Genomic DNA, 19,315 nt, shown 5'->3' with positions numbered 1-19,315 from the left:
CTCAGATTCTTCGTCTAACTTTGGAGAAAATCAACACAATATGTTGAATTCACCAAGTCCAACTATATGTTGATGGGTTTAGTTTATGCAGACCGCTTCACTCTCTCTCGCTCTCTCTCTCTCTGTCTCTACAGGGACAGTAAAAAAGGCGTTGAGCTTTAATTAAAAGATTGTGAAATGAACCTTGTCTTGAACAAGTGAACTTCCAAGACTTTACATTTGTGTTCTTGGAAGTGGTGATACATTTACTCCAGAAGTACGTAACAGCAATTTCGAGCGTGGTTACCTTACAGAGATCAATTCAGAAGCTAAAATATAAACCAAAGAGTTTATCGCCCTTTCCATCATCCACATTAACAGAGATAAAGTTGTGGAAAAGCTTAAAGCACACTTGGGTCAAAATAGGACATATTTTTAGCTACTCATGATGCATCATGTGTTGGTCAGTCCCTCGTCTATAGAGTGGAGACATCTGCACTACCTGTCAAGAAATACCATCATCCGAATGATAAGCTGACCCGGGACAGCATTAATTCGATAAACAGTCAAGAGGCCAACAGTTCAGGTTGGAGATTCTCTCAGGAAAACCCCTCGCTGTGAACTTCACCACTCTGTGGTGAAACATGTGGTGTGGCAGAAATACTTTTCTCCAACAAGACCAGGCAGAAAGACGAGACCAATTTATTATTTGCAACAACAAAAAAAATCAAATTAAATATAAATAGAATAAAATATAAATAAAAACTTTGAAAACCATGTGCATTTCTTTGTACTTCACGACTGTGTACTACTTTGTGTCGGGCTGGCACATTAGATTTACAAATGAATTGTACTGCAGTTTGGTGTGGCAGTAGTTATGAACAGGTGCAGGCGTGTGAATCATTTGAGAAGGTTCAGTGTTTGATATTTTTGACAAATACAGCATTTAATTATGAGCCACAAACAGATGTTTTTCACACAAAAAAAAAAAAAACCTCCAGCGAACACAACGTTCACTTTCATTTTGCTGACAGGACAGCGTTGCTACAGATAAAGCTGCGGTCGAGGGCCTTCAGACTAGACTCCAGCCGCTTGCGCTAAACCACACAGTCTCAGGAAACTCCCTGTTTGAAGATACGATCGCTTGTATTTCAGCAGAAACTCTGGGCGTGAGGGTGACCTGATGCTGCTGCTGGCTACCGCTGCGTCGTTTGCATCATTCCCATTACAATTACAACATGAGGCGCATCATGGCTTGAAAGCAGGGAATGAAATTGACGCTCTCTATTACAGCGACCACAGGTGCCATAGATATGGCACGAAACAGAGAAAAGGCGAAACAGAAAGACCAACTTCCTCTTGTGTGAGTGGACTCCCTTTGTGCTCCTCCTTCTTTGAACAGACTCTACAGCACACTGCTGACAAATCTCCACCCTTGTGCTAATATTGGTGGTGGAGCCTGAAATCCTTCTGACTCTCACCTCCAGCATCTTGTTTATGGACACCACCAAGCAGCCTTTCGGCAAAGATCAAAACAACAGCTGGTCTTCGGCTTCTCATTTCCCCCTCGACTGAGAAGATGCCCGACGCTCTCTGTATCGTGGGCTCCATGTTCGGTGAGTCACATTCACGCTCCCCAACAACAACAACAACGGTCTAGACATATGCAGACTCTGATGCTTCACTGCCGTAATGTGTTACAGGGTCAGAGGAAGGACAGCAAGGTAGATCTCTTCAACCATTCACTTTAGATATATGACATGACATTTTGTTTTTTTTTTTAAAGATTTTTCTTTTAAATGTCTCCTCACAGAATGTGGCACCTGCTACCTGATAAACATGGGCTCTGTGATTGGCATCATTGCCTCTGACATTATCTTGACCGTCTTCCTCATCATCTCTGTGTTCTGCTTCGCAAGTCATCACAGGAGAAGGAGAGAGCCGGAGTCTCACGACGGTGACCTTGAGCATTTCTGTTATTTATTGATATTTGTGGTGAATTTTTCTTACCCATGCTAAATATTTTTCCCTTAACAGATAGAAGAAATATGCCCTTATCTGCCTCGAAGAAGATGACCCCAGAAGACACAGAATCTCCATACCAGGTAAAATAGTAAGCTTTGTAATGATAAAATACTTATATAATAATTCTTACTATGTAAATGACTATATATTTCTATTATTTGACTTTTTATTTTTTTTCTTATTTTAGATATTTATTTAAATATTTTAATATGTGTTTTATTGTGAATTGTGGATGTTTAACTTAAGATTCTTTTACTTTTAAGGAATTACATGGAGTGCAGTCAGATATCTACAATGAACTTCGACACTTTAGGAAATGACATGTTGTGGAAAAGTGTTCAAATTCGCAACTTCATGTCTGTGACTTACTGTAAAATGTATATAAAAGAACTATGCCAAATAATCATTTTTATAAATCTTGCATTGCAACTCATAATTTAGCATAAATCTAAATAGTGTGAAGCATCTGAATGTTATTTCTGTAGTTAATGTATGTCGTGCTCAGTGAGAATGTAGAGTGGAGCATGGCATTCAGTGCATGTCGTGTTTGTAAATTATTTTGTATTTAATGATCAATAAAACCCAGCTTTCCAATCAATGTTTACCTTCAGACAAATTCTGGTCCGACCCAATAAAACGGCTTTCATTTTGTTTATTTGATTATATTTTTCTTACATCCACATTCATTGCAAGCTGCCTATTATTGCTTTACAGCCAACATAAGACTCAAACAAAATATTTTTATTTTTATTCTATGTCTTCACATGATCAGAATATCAAAAAACATGGACACAATGCTTCTATTTGGAGGTTTAAAAAAATTCCCAGCGGCAGCTGTATTTTGCAGCATCTTGTCTGCTGTGAATGAGTCAATACCTGGTGGCTCCTGACTCAGTCAGAGGAAGTAGCTCTAGACAACAACAAAAAAATAGGGAAAATAGGTGTATTCACTTACAACAGATGAACTGCATGTACACACATGATACTAAAAGATGTCCATTACAAAAAGAAACTTGAGAAAAATGATGAGCGTCGTTTTAAAATGCAAAAGAAACAAACCTTGATCTAGACTTGACTGGAGCAGACAATCTGCTGGGATCTGTGAGATAAAGTAAAAATAAGTAATAAGACGCCTTTCTGAATGGATTATGCTTTAACAATCAGCTGCTGCATTCCTCATTGAGGAAGGAAAATGCATTCTTACCAAAGGGATAGGTTTCAGAGCTGATGTATTCTCTGGTTTCTGTGGGGAAATTCAATTTTTAAACATCTTTGAAGTGTTCACCATTTTATTTTTTCTTCTGAAAACCTTTAGAGTGCCTCACACATGACACGACAGCTGGTCTTACCTTTACTATTGTGCACCACAGCCAGTTTCCCATCGCTGACCTCTGCGCTTTCCCAAGACGTCTCCGTGCTTTTTTCTGCATCCACCCTGTCCCCCTGGATTTGGACACTTGTGCTTTGCGTGGCTCTGCCAGACCTCACCGCCGTTCCCTCTTCACTGTCCGGATCAGTCTGTCCTCCGCTTCCCTGTTGCTTGCCTTGACCAATGATCTGCTCCTGGCTCCTACCCTGAACATGCCTGCTGGTCTCATCCAGCTGCTGCGTCTTGTCTGTGCCTGTTCGTGTTTTCCTCCTTGATGGCGCGTCTGCTCCAGCTTTGGCATCCACAATTTCGTAACTGTCATGGTCTTTAGATGTTTCTATAAGAAAATATAGTTCTTCATATGGCATCTGAATCAACATAGAAAGTCCCTTGCAAAGTTAGTCATACCCTTTCAATGTTTTATCATGTCACAACTACAAAAGTCATTGTTTTTTATTGGAGTTTTATTAGATATTCCAACACAAATAACTGTGAAAGGAGTAGGATTCACTACAAAAAATGCAAAATGAAAAAATGAGCTTTATTCAGCCCCCTCACTTACACCCATAGTGTAAAATCTTGTGTAAAGAACATTTTACACTTCTTTCCAACAGCAGACAGGAACAGGTATTCCTGTCAGCTCATTGAGATTTGCTCATTGAGAGCATGATTAAGTTATAAAATAATACCACAAGCTTTAAATATCTCACAGAGCACTGCTAAATCCGTCTTTCAGGGTTGAAAAGAGTATGTCACAACAGCAAATCTACCAAAATACATCCTCAGCATTAAACAGAAGTAGCCAAGAGGCCCAGGGTAACACTGCAGTGGCTGCAGAGATACAGTGCACAAGTGAGTACTTCATCCCCTCCATAAAACATGGTGGTGGCTGGTCAGATTTGATCATAAGATGAATGAAGTTGAAAACAAGGCAATCCTGAAAGAAAGCCTATTAGAGGCTGCAAAACATGTTACTTACAGCAGGAGGTAAAGCCTAGAAATACAGCCAGAACTACAACCGAGCTCCAGCTGGATTGGCTAAGTCAAAGGTCAGATTTAGCATAGAAGCCAATAATGCCCTCCATCTAATCTGACTGATTTTAGGTTGTTTTTTTTGAAAAGCAGAATGGACAAAAATGTTCGTCTTTGTAATGGCAAAGGTGGTAGAAACATAACTCACATGACTCTCAGGTATAATTGCAGCAAAAATTGGTTTCACAAAGTATTGACCCTGGTGGCGTGAATACTAATACACAACCCACTTTTCAGATTTGTGTTTGTAAAACCAAATGTAAATCATCTTCTCTATTCCAATCTAATTTATGATTAAATAATCCTAAAATCAGAATTAAAAACATACCACATTTGTATTTGTAATATTACAAAATTGTGACGAATGCTGTAAGGATGTGAGTACTTTTGCAGGGCCACATAACTGTGGAGTCTTAGTGATTTAAAGAAATTTAAAACACAGATTCAAACTCAACCTTTGCTTTCACTTCCACTTTGATCAGGTCCTGAAATAGAGGAAATTCACTTTATTTTTGTGAAAGTAAGTATCATTTCTATATATAAAGTCTGTATGACAAACACGTTTAATGTACCTGGATATCCAGGGGTGACAAAACTCTCCACTGATTGCATCTCAGACAAATCTGCAAATTAAATTAGGTTTCTATTAAAATTAAGATCAATATTAAATTGTTGATAAATACGTTTGCACTCCACTACTATTCAACAAATAAAGCGTACCATTGGAATCTTGGTCTCTTAGTGGTTTATCAGGGCTCCTCTTTGCTGTAAACATGAGAGAAAGGTAAAGACTAACAAAAAGAAAACTTCAAAATGACCAGGTGTAGTAGGTTTCTCTTCCCATTTGTTTGTTTCTCTTTTAGTGTTCCGATAGGGAACCAAAAGTAAGTTTACGGATCTAATGAGATGAGCAATGAAGACCTGGAATTATTTTGTTTGCGATGCACCAACCTGTGACTTTGGCTGGTGTGGCTCGTTCAGTAGTTGCTCCAAATGCCTCTGTAAGGATAAAAAGATGCACGATCGTTTAAAACATGCATTATTCCACAAATATCAGGAGTTAGAGTGAAAGAAATAGTGATAACAATCATCACCATTTAGAAAGATCAACACATGTCGTCTTTGAGCTTGGAGAGAAAAAGAAAGGGGGGAAAATTGTAATTAGCTGTGCCTGGTTTAGTGGTTTCAAACACTTTTCGCTACAAATTGGTTTTGAAAAAACAAATATTAGGTTCATGTTGTTTACCTTTTATTTGGCCTTGTACTCCCATGACTGATAATGGCACCATCAGCAGCAAACAAAACAGGAAGCTTAAAGAGAGCAAAATGTGCTTTCATTTTGTTTCTATGCATCCTAAAAATGTAAATGTATCTCAACTAAAGAAAAAAAACAATCTACAAACATCTTACCGCTTCATCTTTTTGCAGTTTCCCCAACTCTGTCTTCTGTCGGTTAAGACTGCATGTAGGGCTTTTTATGCACTCCCACATCAAGGCTGTACTAAAGTTAATTACACATTCTGACCAGATGGATCAGATTAAGTCTTATAGTCAAAGACTCCATCTGTGTGTGTTGAACACTGCGTCATTTCTGTGCCAGAGAGCAACAATTAGATTCTGATAAGTCCACAAGGGCCTATTCATTCCCTTTCGACATGGATACAACAGTTCGTAACACACAGATTCAGAGAAGAGATGGGTCTTACCCTCTAGCATATGCTAATTACAGGTGACTGGTTACTTCAGAGAAAGTCCTTTGACCTTTTCTTTGACTGAAGTCAGCTTTGAAATAAAGTATCAGCCCAGAGTTGTTGATTTTTTTTCCCCATTTATGTTGACTGGTAAAATGTGGCCTTGTTTTTATTTAACAAAAGGCCTTTAGGAGAGCAACAGTTTCAAAAATGTCATTCTGTGTCTGTGGGACAGGCTAATGATAACTAAATATTATCATTTGAAATCTATAGCTTTCTTCCCTAAAACTGAAGAAAGCAAAGAAGAAGACAGCATACATCTCATATATTTAAAAAAAATAAACATAGCTTAAAAAGTACAAACTATTTTTCAATAAAAAAAAAAAACATTTTTAGTAATGAAAAATTGCTGAGACTGCAATGTGTAACTATAATATCTAGATTATTTCTTCATACAAAATACTGGCTCGAGGATTTGTGCATATTTTGGTAAATACATTTTTTTTCCTTAAAACTTGTAATGAAAAACAAAAATTCAAGTTATTGCTTTTTGTTTAATTTTACTCATTGAACGGCCATTTAAAATCCGAGCCCTGTAAAAGAAAAACAAACTGACTTGTTTTCTCCATTTTACCTGTACCCTCATAATATAATAGTAGTACATATTTAATAAGAAGAACCTTGATTTAAATCTTGTACAGAGATTTAAGTGTGAAGCCTGCAAGCTCCCTTGCAAAGGATTCTTGTTGGGAATTTCAGCTGCCACAATCCAAAACATGTATGTTAGGTTCATTTGTTGACAACAGGTGTTAATGTTCTGAACACACAATTCCATAGTGATACATGGTGGCGGCACCATCATGTTGTGGGGATGCTACACTGCCTGTTCTTTACACAGGGAAGCGCAGCTACTCAAGATTTAAAAAGTAGTGCATTCCTGAAAGCAAAACGACTTGCAGGCTCCAAAAAAAAATAGAGAGGGGCACGGATGCTCACCTTTCAACAAAACAACAGCCCTATTTATGAAGCACGAACTACAATAGTATGGTTCAGAACGAACAAAGCAAAGCTATTGTTCTGTTAGAATGACCCAATCAGTCAAGACCTAAATTAGTCTGACATTGTATAGCCATAATTGGCTGTTTTTGTTTACATGGACTCACTTTTTAAAATAAATATGTTTTTCAGATTTCTATTTGAAAGATAAAAAGGTTTCAATTTTGTACCTATTCAATAAAATCCTAATAAAATATAATTAATACTATTGATTTTACCATCCATGGCACAATGTGGAACACTTCTTCACGGGATATGGACACATAATCAAGGCGTTCTGTGTGCTCCCACTTTACCCACATCCATCCTTCCATTCATCCATCCATCCATCCATCCATCCATCCATCCATCCATCCATCCATCCATTTTCTTACACCCTTGTCTCTTAGTGGGGTCGGGAGGGTTGCTGGTGCCTACCTCCAGCTAACGTTCCGGGCGAGACACTTTACCCACATTGTAATATTAAATGTAATAATCATTTAATAAAGTTCTCTAACTTTAGTTGTAGAGGACATCGTGTTGACTGTGGATTGAACCATGGGGTGTGATTAGGAAATAGTGCTTATGTCTCTCTTGATAAAACGTCACATTTCAGATTAAGTCCACTCCCAGACACGTGTAGATCAAAGTTTGCCTTTCAACCAGACAGACCTGTTGGTGGCAGAAGAAGCGAAAAATCTCTCCGTGGAAAACAGAAAAGAATGAGCGCCCTCTGCTGGAAATACCTTTCGCATTAAGCTCTTGATCTCGAGCATCGCCATATTGACGTCCCAACAACGCTGAGAGGTAATCATGTTATTTAATCACAAATCCTTGTTGTTTTATAACCCGCGTTGATCTTATTAGACGGGTTGAAAAGCCGGGAAAGGGTATCTTATCCGCGGTGGTCGTTGTGTATCTCGATTACGGTGTTCATGGGCTGTTTTGTCAAGGCGTTGTCAGCCAGTTGCCTCGCTAGAAAGCAGTCTATTCACTCCCTTAGCCTGCTAGCTTAGCACTTTTTAGGTTAGGAAAATGTGCCCATTTTCGAAGCTCGCTGTAAAGCCCGGCATAAATATTGACCTAGCAGGCGTTTAGTTGGCTACTTGAAAGCTGAATGTTGATTCCATCACGATATTACACTGTAATGTGGTCGAGAACTGGCTGTGACTTTCCTACCGGCTTTTCACTCTGCTGTTGACGAGCTAACGCTAACTAGTTAGCATCCCTGTCAGCTTCCCGGTTCTACTGCTAGCTTCAAGCTGTTAGCACTCAACCAGGCCGTAGGCCGCATTGGGGTTTGTCTGCTTTCATCTTTTAAATCAAATTATCAAGCCAATTATTTGCTTTGCCGCAAGTTTCTAAACTGGTTAATTGACGTATTTAATTTTTTGTGACATTATTGTGTGGATACAAACCCCATTAGCTTCAGCTTCATTCGTTGGCGTGCGCTTGTTCACATACTTTGCTCATGTTTGCCTAATTGACTTTATTGATTTTAATCAACCTACTTTCTACCCCCGTTTTCCAACAGGAGGTAGTCGTTGTAGCCCCCAGTGATGACTATACTGAGTCCGGTGCCTCCCGATTAGACTGGTTGGATGCCCCCATTTAACATCCAGGTTTCTCCATTTCATACGCCATCATATGCAAACACACCATGCACCAATTGCTTAGCTCATGAGAATTATTATTTCTTGTGCTCATTTTGTTTTAAACAGTTTGTTTTTTTGAAGGTTATTGTAGACGTCCGTGGTATAAAGAGGGGAAAAAAAGTCGTTCTTTATCAATTCAAACCTTATCTCAAGATACAGACCATAGTTCAAGTTAAAAAGCTTAATGATTGCACAGTATAGCAAGCAACTCTAACAGCATATCTTTATTTTTCCTTGTCTGTTTAGCTTTCTTACAACAAAGGCATCTCAGCAAGTCTTATTCACTTTGTCTGTCAACAATTAATCCTGGAGGAAACCTCCCAGGTATTGTTCTCTATATGTTTATATATTTATATTTTACATGAGTGTTTACTGATTAAAATATTATAATTAGTTGCCAGTAAATTGAATATGTTATGCCAGTATTATTAATCCATGCCCTTGTTGTTCTTGATTTGTTTAATTTGTTGTATTTTGCTTGTGTCTGTCTTTTTATAGGACATTTAGAAAAGATCCCGTACAGAATATGTCTGGCCCTGTTCCAAGCCGCTCTCGAGTTTACCCCGATGTAAACACACAGAGACCTCGGGAGTACTGGGACTATGAGTCCCATGTTGTTGAGTGGGGGTAAGGAAAGTGAAAACCGTTCAGGCTTTTTTTGTGCTTTATCAGTATTGCAAAATAACTATTAAAATAACTGATCACCAAAAAAAAAAAAAAGGTATGAAAATATCTGTCAAATAATGTCTGCCTATGCAGTCATGGAATATAGACAAGGTATTAGAGCTGGGCGATAAATCAGTAGGAATGCATATTGCAAATTAAGTTTTTCTCGGTAGACGGATGAGAATGTCAATGGGTCTATAAGACTTTTTTTTTCCCATATCGGCTAGAACCTGCAATGTATTTCCTTTTTTTTCCCCCCCATTTCATGTTAATTTTTCCTCATCCTCAAGGATTGGAAATGTTGTTTTCAAATTTTAAAAGTTTAGTCATTACTGCTTGGGGTGCCCCTATGTTTTTCTTCTTGGGGGGGAAAAAATAAGAAATCATTAGACCATCTAAAATACAGTATTAAATTCATTTGTTTATTTGCAATAATTATTTATTAGCTGTTTGTAACGGAAGACAACACTTGTATCTCACACAAGAGAATTTTACTGCATGAATTTTCCTTTATTTCTCCCATATCAAGTTGTGAGTAGGGAAAACAATTTAAGATTAATTTAATTTGCAACTTGTGTACCTCTAATTGAATCGTGAAAGGTCTGAATGAGTCTGTACATGAAGTAAATTTAGAATTTAACGACAAATTCAGGATTCACATAAATTAAATTCGTTTTTTTTTTGTTTTGTTTTTTTCAGTTATATGTATTCAAATATTTTGGGTCAATCTTCATAGACCAGACATAAAAATTAGTTAGTTGGATAGGGGTTTTTTTCACCAGACAAGTATCAGGTCTGGTATTGGAGCTAATTTAAAATTTGTCCTGTAAAACGACCAGTTTGGTTTACGATCAGCCAAATTGAAGCCACATAAAAGTCAATATGAATTTCTCATTCAGAAAGTGTTTGACTCTGTCTTTTTTAATCTGCATTTAATGTACGGCATTGCAATGCAGGGGGACAACTTAAATGCAGAAATTGCATAATTTAGTTCAGTAAGTCTGCAAACAGAGGTCCGAAAAACGGTTTTAAAAAGCGAGCTGCGTGAGTATCAGAGTATCAGTCTTACTGACTGATCTCCGAGCTGCACCAGCGGTGCTGCAAGAAGCAGGACAACAAGGCGTTTACAGCAGGCAATATTGATTCTTCTCGACAATATTAAGAGTAGGGTGTGACGATACTAAAACTTCACATTCTGTTCCATTTCTCAGTAACAAGTTTTATTCTTTTTTTTTTTTTAAGGCAAAGTTATCATTAGAAGTTCTAATAATGAGAAAAAAATATAAACAATTACAACATAACAAAAATGTTATTGTCTTAATTAGGACATAGCCAAAAAAGTAGGAGGGAATTTATCTCGCATATAGAAAAACCGTATGTAACTTAAAAGTGCTCCTACGCTGTAGGGCAATAATACGACACCGTAAAGTCAAAGTGTTTATATTACTTTTTAAAAGTATTAACCTTGGATTTTTTATTTATTATTTTCAATGCGCGCATATATGCATGCTTTAATTTTGCTGCTGACACAGAAGGACAAGGGTATTAGTCTAAAATTTATTATTTTTTAAAGTGTGCACATGGATCTGGCTGAGGCCAATGTAGCTTTTTTTAATAGTAATTTTACATCATAACTTCATTAGTGGACAACTACAATAGGTAGATTTGGTTGCTGTTCTAACTATTATGGGTCCTCTTGTTTATTAACGTTTTCTGGTTCTATTAGCTGCTAATTCCTTTACTACTAAACGGTAGTAATGGAGGACAGCGTGTCGGGCATTATGCGACTTAGCCCACAGAACAGTTTTCTGGTGAACATTTTCCTGCGTTAATTAATACCCGCAGCTGTGCCAAGCAGGCTCTTTTTCTTGGTGAAGTCAGTAATGAGTTTACTTGTAAGTTGCTAATATTTAAACACACAGGTTAGGTTGTTTACTTCCTCACTGTTGCAGATGCAGAAGCATTGCTGAGATTTTTAACTTGCTCCCAGACAGAGCGTTGGTTGTGGCGTTATCAGAGCTCTCAGGAATTTATCTTCTGCTCTTCCTGTCTGTCTGTCTGTCTGTCTGTCTGTCTGTCTGTCTGTCTGTCTGTCTGTCTTATTGGGTAAATACCTCAGAAAAACACTCTCGCTTTGTCGCTTGATTAGGATTTCAGATTCTCCTTTCTGGACATACTCAGCTTGTTAGCAGAAGTTTAAACTTCAAGTAGCAGCTCACAGTTTTAAAGCTCAACCATGATTGTTCAAGAGAGCTACGGCAGGTAGGAGAGAGGCTGTCTGTTTAGTTGCGGAGCTGCTCTGTGAAGTATTTACAATAACTTAGGAAGATGAAAATGGGTTTGTATCACAATATTGATTTTGTAACACGCATAAAAGACGGCTTCACATCAACTCTGATGGGTAATATAAAAATTAACAGCAAGACATCAGTCTGACTTTATTAATGCTGAAGCTTTGTGCTCATCAACTTTTCTGAATATATGTTCAAACATTTTTCTTTTTTTCTTTTTTCCCCAGAAATCAAGACGACTATCAGCTCGTCAGAAAACTAGGAAGAGGCAAATACAGTGAAGTATTTGAAGCCATAAACATCACAAACAACGAAAAGGTGGTGGTTAAAATACTGAAGGTACGCTGATGATTATCTGGCAAACCATGGCTATATTGCTATGTGATCTGACATTTCAGGGAATTCACTGGACTTTCTGTCTTCCAGCCTGTCAAGAAAAAGAAAATCAAGAGAGAAATAAAGATCCTGGAGAATCTGAGGGGTGGCCCAAATATCATCTCACTCTTAGATATTGTCAAGGATCCCGTGGTACGTTTGGGCTCCATGTTGTCATGTGAAATGTTTAGGTAGGATATACATTTTTTATTTTTTCTAAATAAACATTGACTCCTTGTTTTTTTTCCCGTTTAGTCACGAACCCCAGCTCTGGTCTTTGAACATGTGAACAACACAGATTTCAAGGTAAGAACATTTTTTCTGTCTTCTTTTTCTTTTCTTTTTTTACTTTTACAGTCACTTAATTTTTGTTTTATTTTTTTCAGCAATTGTATCAGACTCTGTCAGACTTTGACATACGGTTCTACATGTATGAAATCTTAAAGGTAAGAAGTAGCCTTAAATTTAGCAGTGTTGCAGTATTTCGGCTTTAGCTAAATATAATTTCATTTAAATTTTTTTATTGAAGGCTCTGGATTACTGCCACTCTATGGGTATTATGCATAGGGATGTCAAACCCCATAATGTAATGATCGATCATGAACACAGAAAGGTAACTTGGGTTGCTTTATATACACGTCTTGCTCACCATTTGTGATGCTGATTTGTTGTACTAATTAAAATGAACTAAACTTGTCGTAGCTCCGTCTAATCGATTGGGGCCTGGCAGAGTTTTACCACCCAAACCAAGAGTACAACGTGAGAGTGGCGTCCAGGTACTTCAAAGGTCCTGAACTGCTGGTAGATTACCAGGTGAGTTTAAAGGCAAACAAGAACTTATGCCACGACAGGAGAGATCCATTTTTCTGCTGAGTGTTTTAAGAAAGCCAAGACACCAGTTAAAGATTTTTACTTTTTGTTTTTTTCTAGATGTATGACTACAGCCTGGACATGTGGAGCCTGGGTTGCATGCTTGCCAGCATGATCTTCAGGAAGGAGCCGTTCTTTCACGGCCATGACAATTATGACCAGGTAATGTCTCGCAATGAGTTATTTCATCGTCTGAGCACAGACTAGAAAGCGGTGCGAAAGTCGGTTAAAAAATAAAAATCAGATCACAACTCTGTGGTTTTCAGTCTGTTCAGTGAGATTCCAGAAAAAGTGCTTTCTTCAAGTTTTCCTCCTCCTATATGGAGCCACGCTGCTCGTCCCTCATTTGTTGCTGAGCACTGCTGGTGTGCTAGCTGAAAGAAGGCTGCTAAACTTTTTTTTTTTTTTTTTTTCTGAATTTTAAGACCCACAGATTTGGCTTTGGGCTGGTTACTTGACCAGAGCGTCTTACTGTTTAACACTGTTTAACACTGTTTAATTGGTTAACACCAGCTGTTGTACTAGATCAGAGGTGCCTAAAGTCGGTCCTGGAGGGCCGGCATCCTGCATGTTTTAGTTCGCTCCCTGGTTTTACACACCTGCATCAAATGATGGCTCATTAGAAGGCCTAAGCAGAGCACTGACTTGATTAGGAGGTTGTTACAACCACTAGGGAGATAATAAAAACATGCAGGATGCCAGCCCTCCAGGACAGACTTTGGACGCCCCTGTACCAGATTGAGGAAGTGTTTAATTGATTCTTTGTCTTATGTGCATGTGCCAAAATGACAACTAAAAGTGATGTATAACATTCTTATATTACCGGGTGGAGGAAGAGCAGCTTATTTCACTTTGGATAAAGTTGTTTCATGTGTTTTTCTCTTCTTTTTCTTCTGTTTTAAATGTTAGTATAGATACAGTGATAGGATGAAGCAGTGGTATTTTTACTCCTACTTATACCATAAGAATCTCATACTGGCCAGTACTTAATTTAGTTCTTATCCTGGTAGCCAAACAAGTTTAGTGGGTTTTTGTTTGATTTTTTTGCCTTTTTCTCCCCCCTCATATTGCACAACATCTTTTAGTCTTGCAGAGCCACACCCTGGCCTCACAGCCCTGTGAGACCTTTTGTTAAATGTAAGATAAGATTTCTCATAAGTGACAGGTTAATGCCTTCTTCAGTAATAATTGTTAAATTAATCTACAAGTTAAACAGAAAAAAATCCAGTAATCTTACTATATCTGCATATTTGTCCCCACCTTATTTTATTATTTTATTTTTTTTCTTCCTGCAAGATGAGCAGCAATAATGCAGAGATGCACCAATCAGTTTTGTGGCACATTTTCAATCTGTTGTAAATCCTACCAAGGTTCTTCTTATTCAGATTTCTGCTTACAATGTGTAATTAAGATAGCTCAAAATAGTTCCTGCAATGAATGATTATTATTCATGCGGTGAGCAGAGGTGATATCATACAGTGAGGACATGGTTGCTGTAAAACAGTTGTGCCATTTTAAAACGGGCAATGATGGCAGAGCCAACATTTGAAATGGTCTAATTGGCTGTTAATTAGCATTAGTTGCTGCAACTGCGCTCTCACTTTGACTCAACACAAAGACTGTTGTTTATGGGTGCACGATAATTACCGAGCCAACAGGATTTTTCAGTTTTCAAAGCTCATGTTGACCCAGTTTGTTTGAAAATAAACCAGTTCCAGTCAATTTCTGGGTCCTGCTCTAGTAAAATTGTCATTTGACTCCATTTCCAACTTATAAGCAAGCAGTTTGGTTTTTTTTTCAGGTTTTGTAGTAAAAGTAATTTAAAAATGTTTATGTAGTTAGTTTTATGGAAGGCTTTTTCAAGTTTTATTATATATTTTTTTCCAAACACACTCTTAATATTTCATTTTTTTTTAATGATTGTGTTGAATCTGGAATACTTGAGCTCAACATTTTAATTGATAAATGTCTGAACTTACAGCTTGTGCGGATTGCAAAAGTACTTGGCACAGAGGACTTGTATGACTACATCGACAAGTACAACATTGAATTGGATCCACGGTTCAATGACATTCTGGGAAGGTGCGTCATTGAGTCAACTGTTTTGCTTTTTAACGGTGTGACGGATTGTTTGGCCTCAACTTGACCAGCTAATTTGTCTCCCTTTCTTCTGGTTTACCTGCAGACATTCCCGCAAAAGATGGGAGAGGTTTGTGCACAGTGAAAACCAACACCTAGTCAGCACAGAGGCTCTAGACTTCTTGGACAAACTGCTGCGCTACGACCATCAAGCTCGCCTCACAGCTAGAGAGGCCATGGATCATCCCTACTTCTGTACGATTGCTTCTGCCCTTGTTCCTTTTTTTTTTTTTTTTTTTTTTTTTTTTTTTTTTTTTTTTTTTTTTTAAACATTGTTGAGTTTACGTGCAGCCTTGAATCCCATTTGCTTCCTTCTTTTTGTCTTTTTAACTATTTGTTCTTCCTTCCTTTATTTCTAGTCTCTAATAGTATTTCTTCTGTTCTTAATTTTGATCTGCCCTTCCTTGTTTTTAATTTCCTCTTTAAGCTGACATGACATTTACCACCTTTACCTCTGTACATCTTTCCCTTTTCACATGCCTTCCTTTCTTCACTGGAGTGCCTCCACCCCTCTCTATTTGCATCTCCTTTTACGTTTTCTTCCCCATGTGACCTTGTGTCCTTCTTCTCCTTCTGTTCTTTCTTGAGCTCTTCTTTCCTTCCGTATGACCTTACGTCATGCTTCCCACCTTGCCTATACTTTCTTCCTTGCGTCCTTCTTTTCTATCTATTATACATAAGTATGGATGAAATGGTCAGGAATACGATGGGATTTTTACATGAGCATGTGGGAATGCTGGCAAGATGTTTTCTAATCCATCTGCTGTGTTATATTCTCAGATCCCATCGTCAAAGATCAGGGAAGGGGGGCCACTCCTGGGGGCATGGCTGCCAGCTCCACTCCAGTCAGCTCCTCGAGTATGATGGCTGGTGAGTCGCCTTGGACCAGTTGCTGCACCACACTTTTTTTTTTAAATTTCTTTTCCAAATTGTTTTGGTGTCAAAGTCTTGGCACAGGCATTTCCTTGAAAGGCTGCAGAACAATTTGAATCACTCATTTTTATTTTATTTTTTTTTAGATGGTGTGAACGAGACTAGCCTTCGCAAATGAGTAATAACCCTGTTTTTTTCCTTTCAGGCATCACCTCCATGTCCTCCTCACAGCCGCTGGCTAACATTGCTGGATCGCCCGTCATCTCTGCCCCAAACACTCTGGCCACACAAGTCCCTGCAGCCACCGGGGCCCAGCCCTGAAACCACTTCCTCACCTGTGTTAAACGTGTGCTCATGGCCATGCCCTGCCTAGCTCTCTCTGCGAGCCAGGGCCATGGAACCCCCCCCTCTTTTTATGTTGACAATAACAAAGAAGATTTAAATTACTTTTCATGTTCAGTTCTATTTTGACACCTGGACTTGACAGAACCGCATTGTTGCACCTGTCGGGTTTGTTAGACATTAATTTGGGTGTGTTACTTGACAATGCCATTGTCTAGAAATTCTAATAAGATGTAGACATAAAGAGAATGGATAATAAAATTTATTTTGTATGTTCCAAATATACAGTCTTGCTTGAAACTGTTTGATGGGGATCCTGCTGTATTACACTGTGAAACCTTTACGTGACTTCACACAAAATCGGGGAGTCGGGGAGATCTGGTGTGTCCCACCTATCAGTGCTCGCCGGTTGCACACGATGTAATGTGCAGGAGTTGTTGGTGTTTTGAAGTTGTTAGATGCTTATCATTCTTTAATTGGACTTTTTTGTAGATATTCTACAGTTACTGTCAGGTTGCATGCACCCAATGCTGAGTTTCACAGGGTCAATAGTTTGCCAACTTTATGTTACTTTCACTTCTGTATGTGTATGTAAGTGTCCATGTTTGTTTTTTATGAAGTCTCTTACACATGATTTTGATTACATAGACAATTTTGTAACTTTTTTTGTTTTATGCTGGGAGGAGTCATCACCTACGGAAAAACAACTTCAAAAATAAACAATTTAAACAGGGCTTTACAGGCACTACGTTATTGACTGTACCATCCCACAAATGGTTTGCGTCAACTACGAGTAACTTTGGTGTAGGGCAGGAAGGCGATTTTTAGTTTAAAATGAACTTTGTTTTCCATACTTTGCAGATTCGCCTCAATAGAATCTCACAATATCATCTAGTCTCGGTTAAGTTCAAAAGTGAAACTTGTGGATTCATTGCACAAAGGTGTATTAAAAATGTTTTTTATGTAAAACTAAATTTGATCAGAGAACTGGAGTTGTGTTAGACCAGTAAAAATGAGTCAAATACAGAATAACCGCCTGCTGACAGGCATGTTTTTTTTCCTGTATAGATTATGCACTTAACTGGACATTGGCATGCACAGAGTCAGCCGTTGGTTCTGTGGAGGTGTTTAAGAAACCCCGGTTGGTTTAGTGTTTTTTTTTTTTAGGTCTGGTGTCTCATGTTTCTGACAATACCGCAGAGATTCTGTGCTGGCCTATAAAGCACAGCAACAGCATGGTTTTTAAAACTGGTGTTAGGTACTTTTGACAGCATAAGCTGGTGCTTGTAAAATAAAATCAATGAAGCTTGTCAGCAGGGGCGAGGCAGTATTCTAACCATCACCGGCAGCAGACGTGGGGCCCCATATCATCACCCTGGACCTCAATCAATGGACTCTCAGCATTGTTCCTGAGACATCGATTTTCAAATTAAAAGCATATGTAACTTATCTAAAAAGTTGCTCAAGTACTTTGGAGTACTTGAGCAACAGTCCCGTTGCTTTTCTCCTTTATTATCCAAGGTAAAACATGGTATTGGTGCTGGCTCAAGAGTTGCCCAACATAATGGATGGGCCAGTTGTCGCCCATGTTCTGCAGGCGTCTGTGTGTGGTGGTCCCCTGAACTAGCTGCAAGTCATGCCTTGTCAGCAGACAAGCCCATTACTGCAAACACTGTAATGGGCTTTATTGTGCATAATTCATTTTGATTATCCCAGTTGCACCCATTCTGCCACGCCTTTTCTTTCCACTGAACCTTCCAATGATATTGCATTTTTTTGGAAACAGCCTTTCTGTTGATGGTTTCAGTTACTGACTGCTGGGCAGCTGACAAAGTAACATTCTTTACCAGGATTTTGTTAGTCATTATGGCCATAGCATCATTTCTGTTTTAAATATCTGGTTTTTTATTAGCTTAATTTTTAGACTAATTCATTTTTTGTTTTCCATTTGATTAAGCCATAGTCACAAATATTAGGGTTGATTAAAGATTGAAATTGGACTCATAAATAACACCTGACATTGAACAGGTGGGCCTTTGGTCAAAGGGTCAAGTGACTATTACAACCAAAGTCAGCTGTTGAACTTCTTAAAAGGCTTAGCATCTGTTGGACAACTTCAAAAACACAGGAACACGTTTTGACTGAGACCCATGAAGTTCTACATGCACATGCTACGAGGACAAGACCACAGATACCACTGACATTTTTCACTTCTCTGGAGTTTTGTTTCCAATTCAATACTTCATTTACTTCCAGATCTTTTAATTAACCCCATACAGTTGCAAATAAATAGCAGTCCAGGCAGTATTAAGAGGGATTGCCAAGCAAATTTATGTGAACATGTTTGTGTTTGACTCACTGGTTGGAATTAGAGCAAAGGCAATCAAGTCCAAAGTTGTCTAAAACCGTAGAGACAGGTTAATCTGGGGGTCCTACATTTTGTTCATTGTCCGTCCATCCATATTTATTGTCACTTCCTACCACATAACCATGGTGGGATGAGACTTTTGCTGCATAAAGGACTTTTCACTGCAGTGAAAACGTGCCGATTGATTCTCTAATTTGCCGGTTATTTGTTTGAGTAAATCAAATAAATCAAATAAAATTAATATTTCTTCTAATCTTTTAAAATAATTTGTAACTTAAAACAATCAAGTAAAAATAAATAAATAAAAGACCTCGTCTTATTGCTTTTCTGGTTTCTGTGAGAAACAAAAAAGCTGTTAATAAAACGTGAATAGCTTGTTATTCGGACGTGCATAAAATGATGCATTCGTTGAATTATGTAGTGTTGGATATTACTTTTGCCAGCGACTTCACATTCTCACAAACAAAGCAACCTCCTATGTCCTATGAATAAAACCATAAATGTTTTCTATTATTATTTTTGTTCCGGTGAACCTCTGTTTAAACACAACCCAAAATATGCAAACAGCGCAGCGATCAATCAATACGACCACTCTGTTTGCGCCA

The 19,315-nt window shown here is 38.2% G+C and overlaps 3 protein-coding genes across 5 annotated transcripts; 2 read left to right on the top strand and 1 right to left on the bottom strand.

Annotated features, from left to right (window-relative positions):
* The first annotated feature begins 1,084 nt into the window (after nt 1-1,084).
* On the top strand, nt 1,085-2,658 carry tyrobp (transmembrane immune signaling adaptor TYROBP). The gene is made up of 5 exons (XM_008432440.2): nt 1,085-1,595; nt 1,683-1,703; nt 1,793-1,936; nt 2,017-2,084; nt 2,268-2,658. The coding sequence occupies exons 1-5, from the start codon at nt 1,559-1,561 to the stop codon at nt 2,322-2,324; spliced, it is 327 nt and encodes a 108-aa protein (XP_008430662.1). The 5' UTR covers nt 1,085-1,558; the 3' UTR covers nt 2,325-2,658.
* Nucleotides 2,643-8,659, bottom strand: LOC103478533 (uncharacterized). 2 transcript variants are annotated; one of them, XM_008432438.1, is made up of 12 exons: nt 8,550-8,659; nt 5,816-5,996; nt 5,652-5,716; nt 5,500-5,532; nt 5,357-5,404; nt 5,126-5,170; nt 4,978-5,028; nt 4,861-4,890; nt 3,354-3,710; nt 3,209-3,247; nt 3,064-3,103; nt 2,643-2,914 (listed from the first exon to the last, which is right to left on the bottom strand). In XM_008432438.1, exons 2-12 carry the CDS (start codon nt 5,821-5,823, stop codon nt 2,896-2,898), a joined length of 735 nt encoding a protein of 244 aa, XP_008430660.1. In that variant the 5' UTR covers nt 5,824-5,996; nt 8,550-8,659; the 3' UTR covers nt 2,643-2,895. The 2 variants fall into 2 exon arrangements, with proteins under 2 accessions (XP_008430660.1, XP_008430661.1); XM_008432439.1 differs by lacking the exon at nt 4,861-4,890.
* On the top strand, nt 7,833-17,076 carry LOC103478532 (casein kinase II subunit alpha-like). Of its 2 annotated transcripts, none has more exons than XM_008432436.1 (15): nt 7,833-7,938; nt 8,666-8,753; nt 9,033-9,110; nt 9,285-9,413; nt 11,971-12,082; nt 12,170-12,271; nt 12,374-12,424; nt 12,505-12,564; nt 12,648-12,731; nt 12,821-12,931; nt 13,049-13,150; nt 14,970-15,070; nt 15,174-15,322; nt 15,908-15,997; nt 16,206-17,076. In XM_008432436.1, the coding sequence occupies exons 4-15, from the start codon at nt 9,313-9,315 to the stop codon at nt 16,319-16,321; spliced, it is 1,179 nt and encodes a 392-aa protein (XP_008430658.1). In that variant the 5' UTR covers nt 7,833-7,938; nt 8,666-8,753; nt 9,033-9,110; nt 9,285-9,312; the 3' UTR covers nt 16,322-17,076. The 2 variants fall into 2 exon arrangements, with proteins under 2 accessions (XP_008430658.1, XP_008430659.1); XM_008432437.2 differs by lacking the exon at nt 7,833-7,938 and adding an exon at nt 8,022-8,429.
* Nucleotides 17,077-19,315: the final 2,239 nt, after the last annotated feature.

The sequence above is a fragment of the Poecilia reticulata genome, linkage group LG16, assembly GCF_000633615.1.
Source record: "Poecilia reticulata strain Guanapo linkage group LG16, Guppy_female_1.0+MT, whole genome shotgun sequence".
NCBI lineage: Eukaryota > Metazoa > Chordata > Actinopteri > Cyprinodontiformes > Poeciliidae > Poecilia > Poecilia reticulata.
Note: the sequence above shows the minus strand (reverse complement) of the source record. Positions and strands in the feature narration are given on the sequence as shown.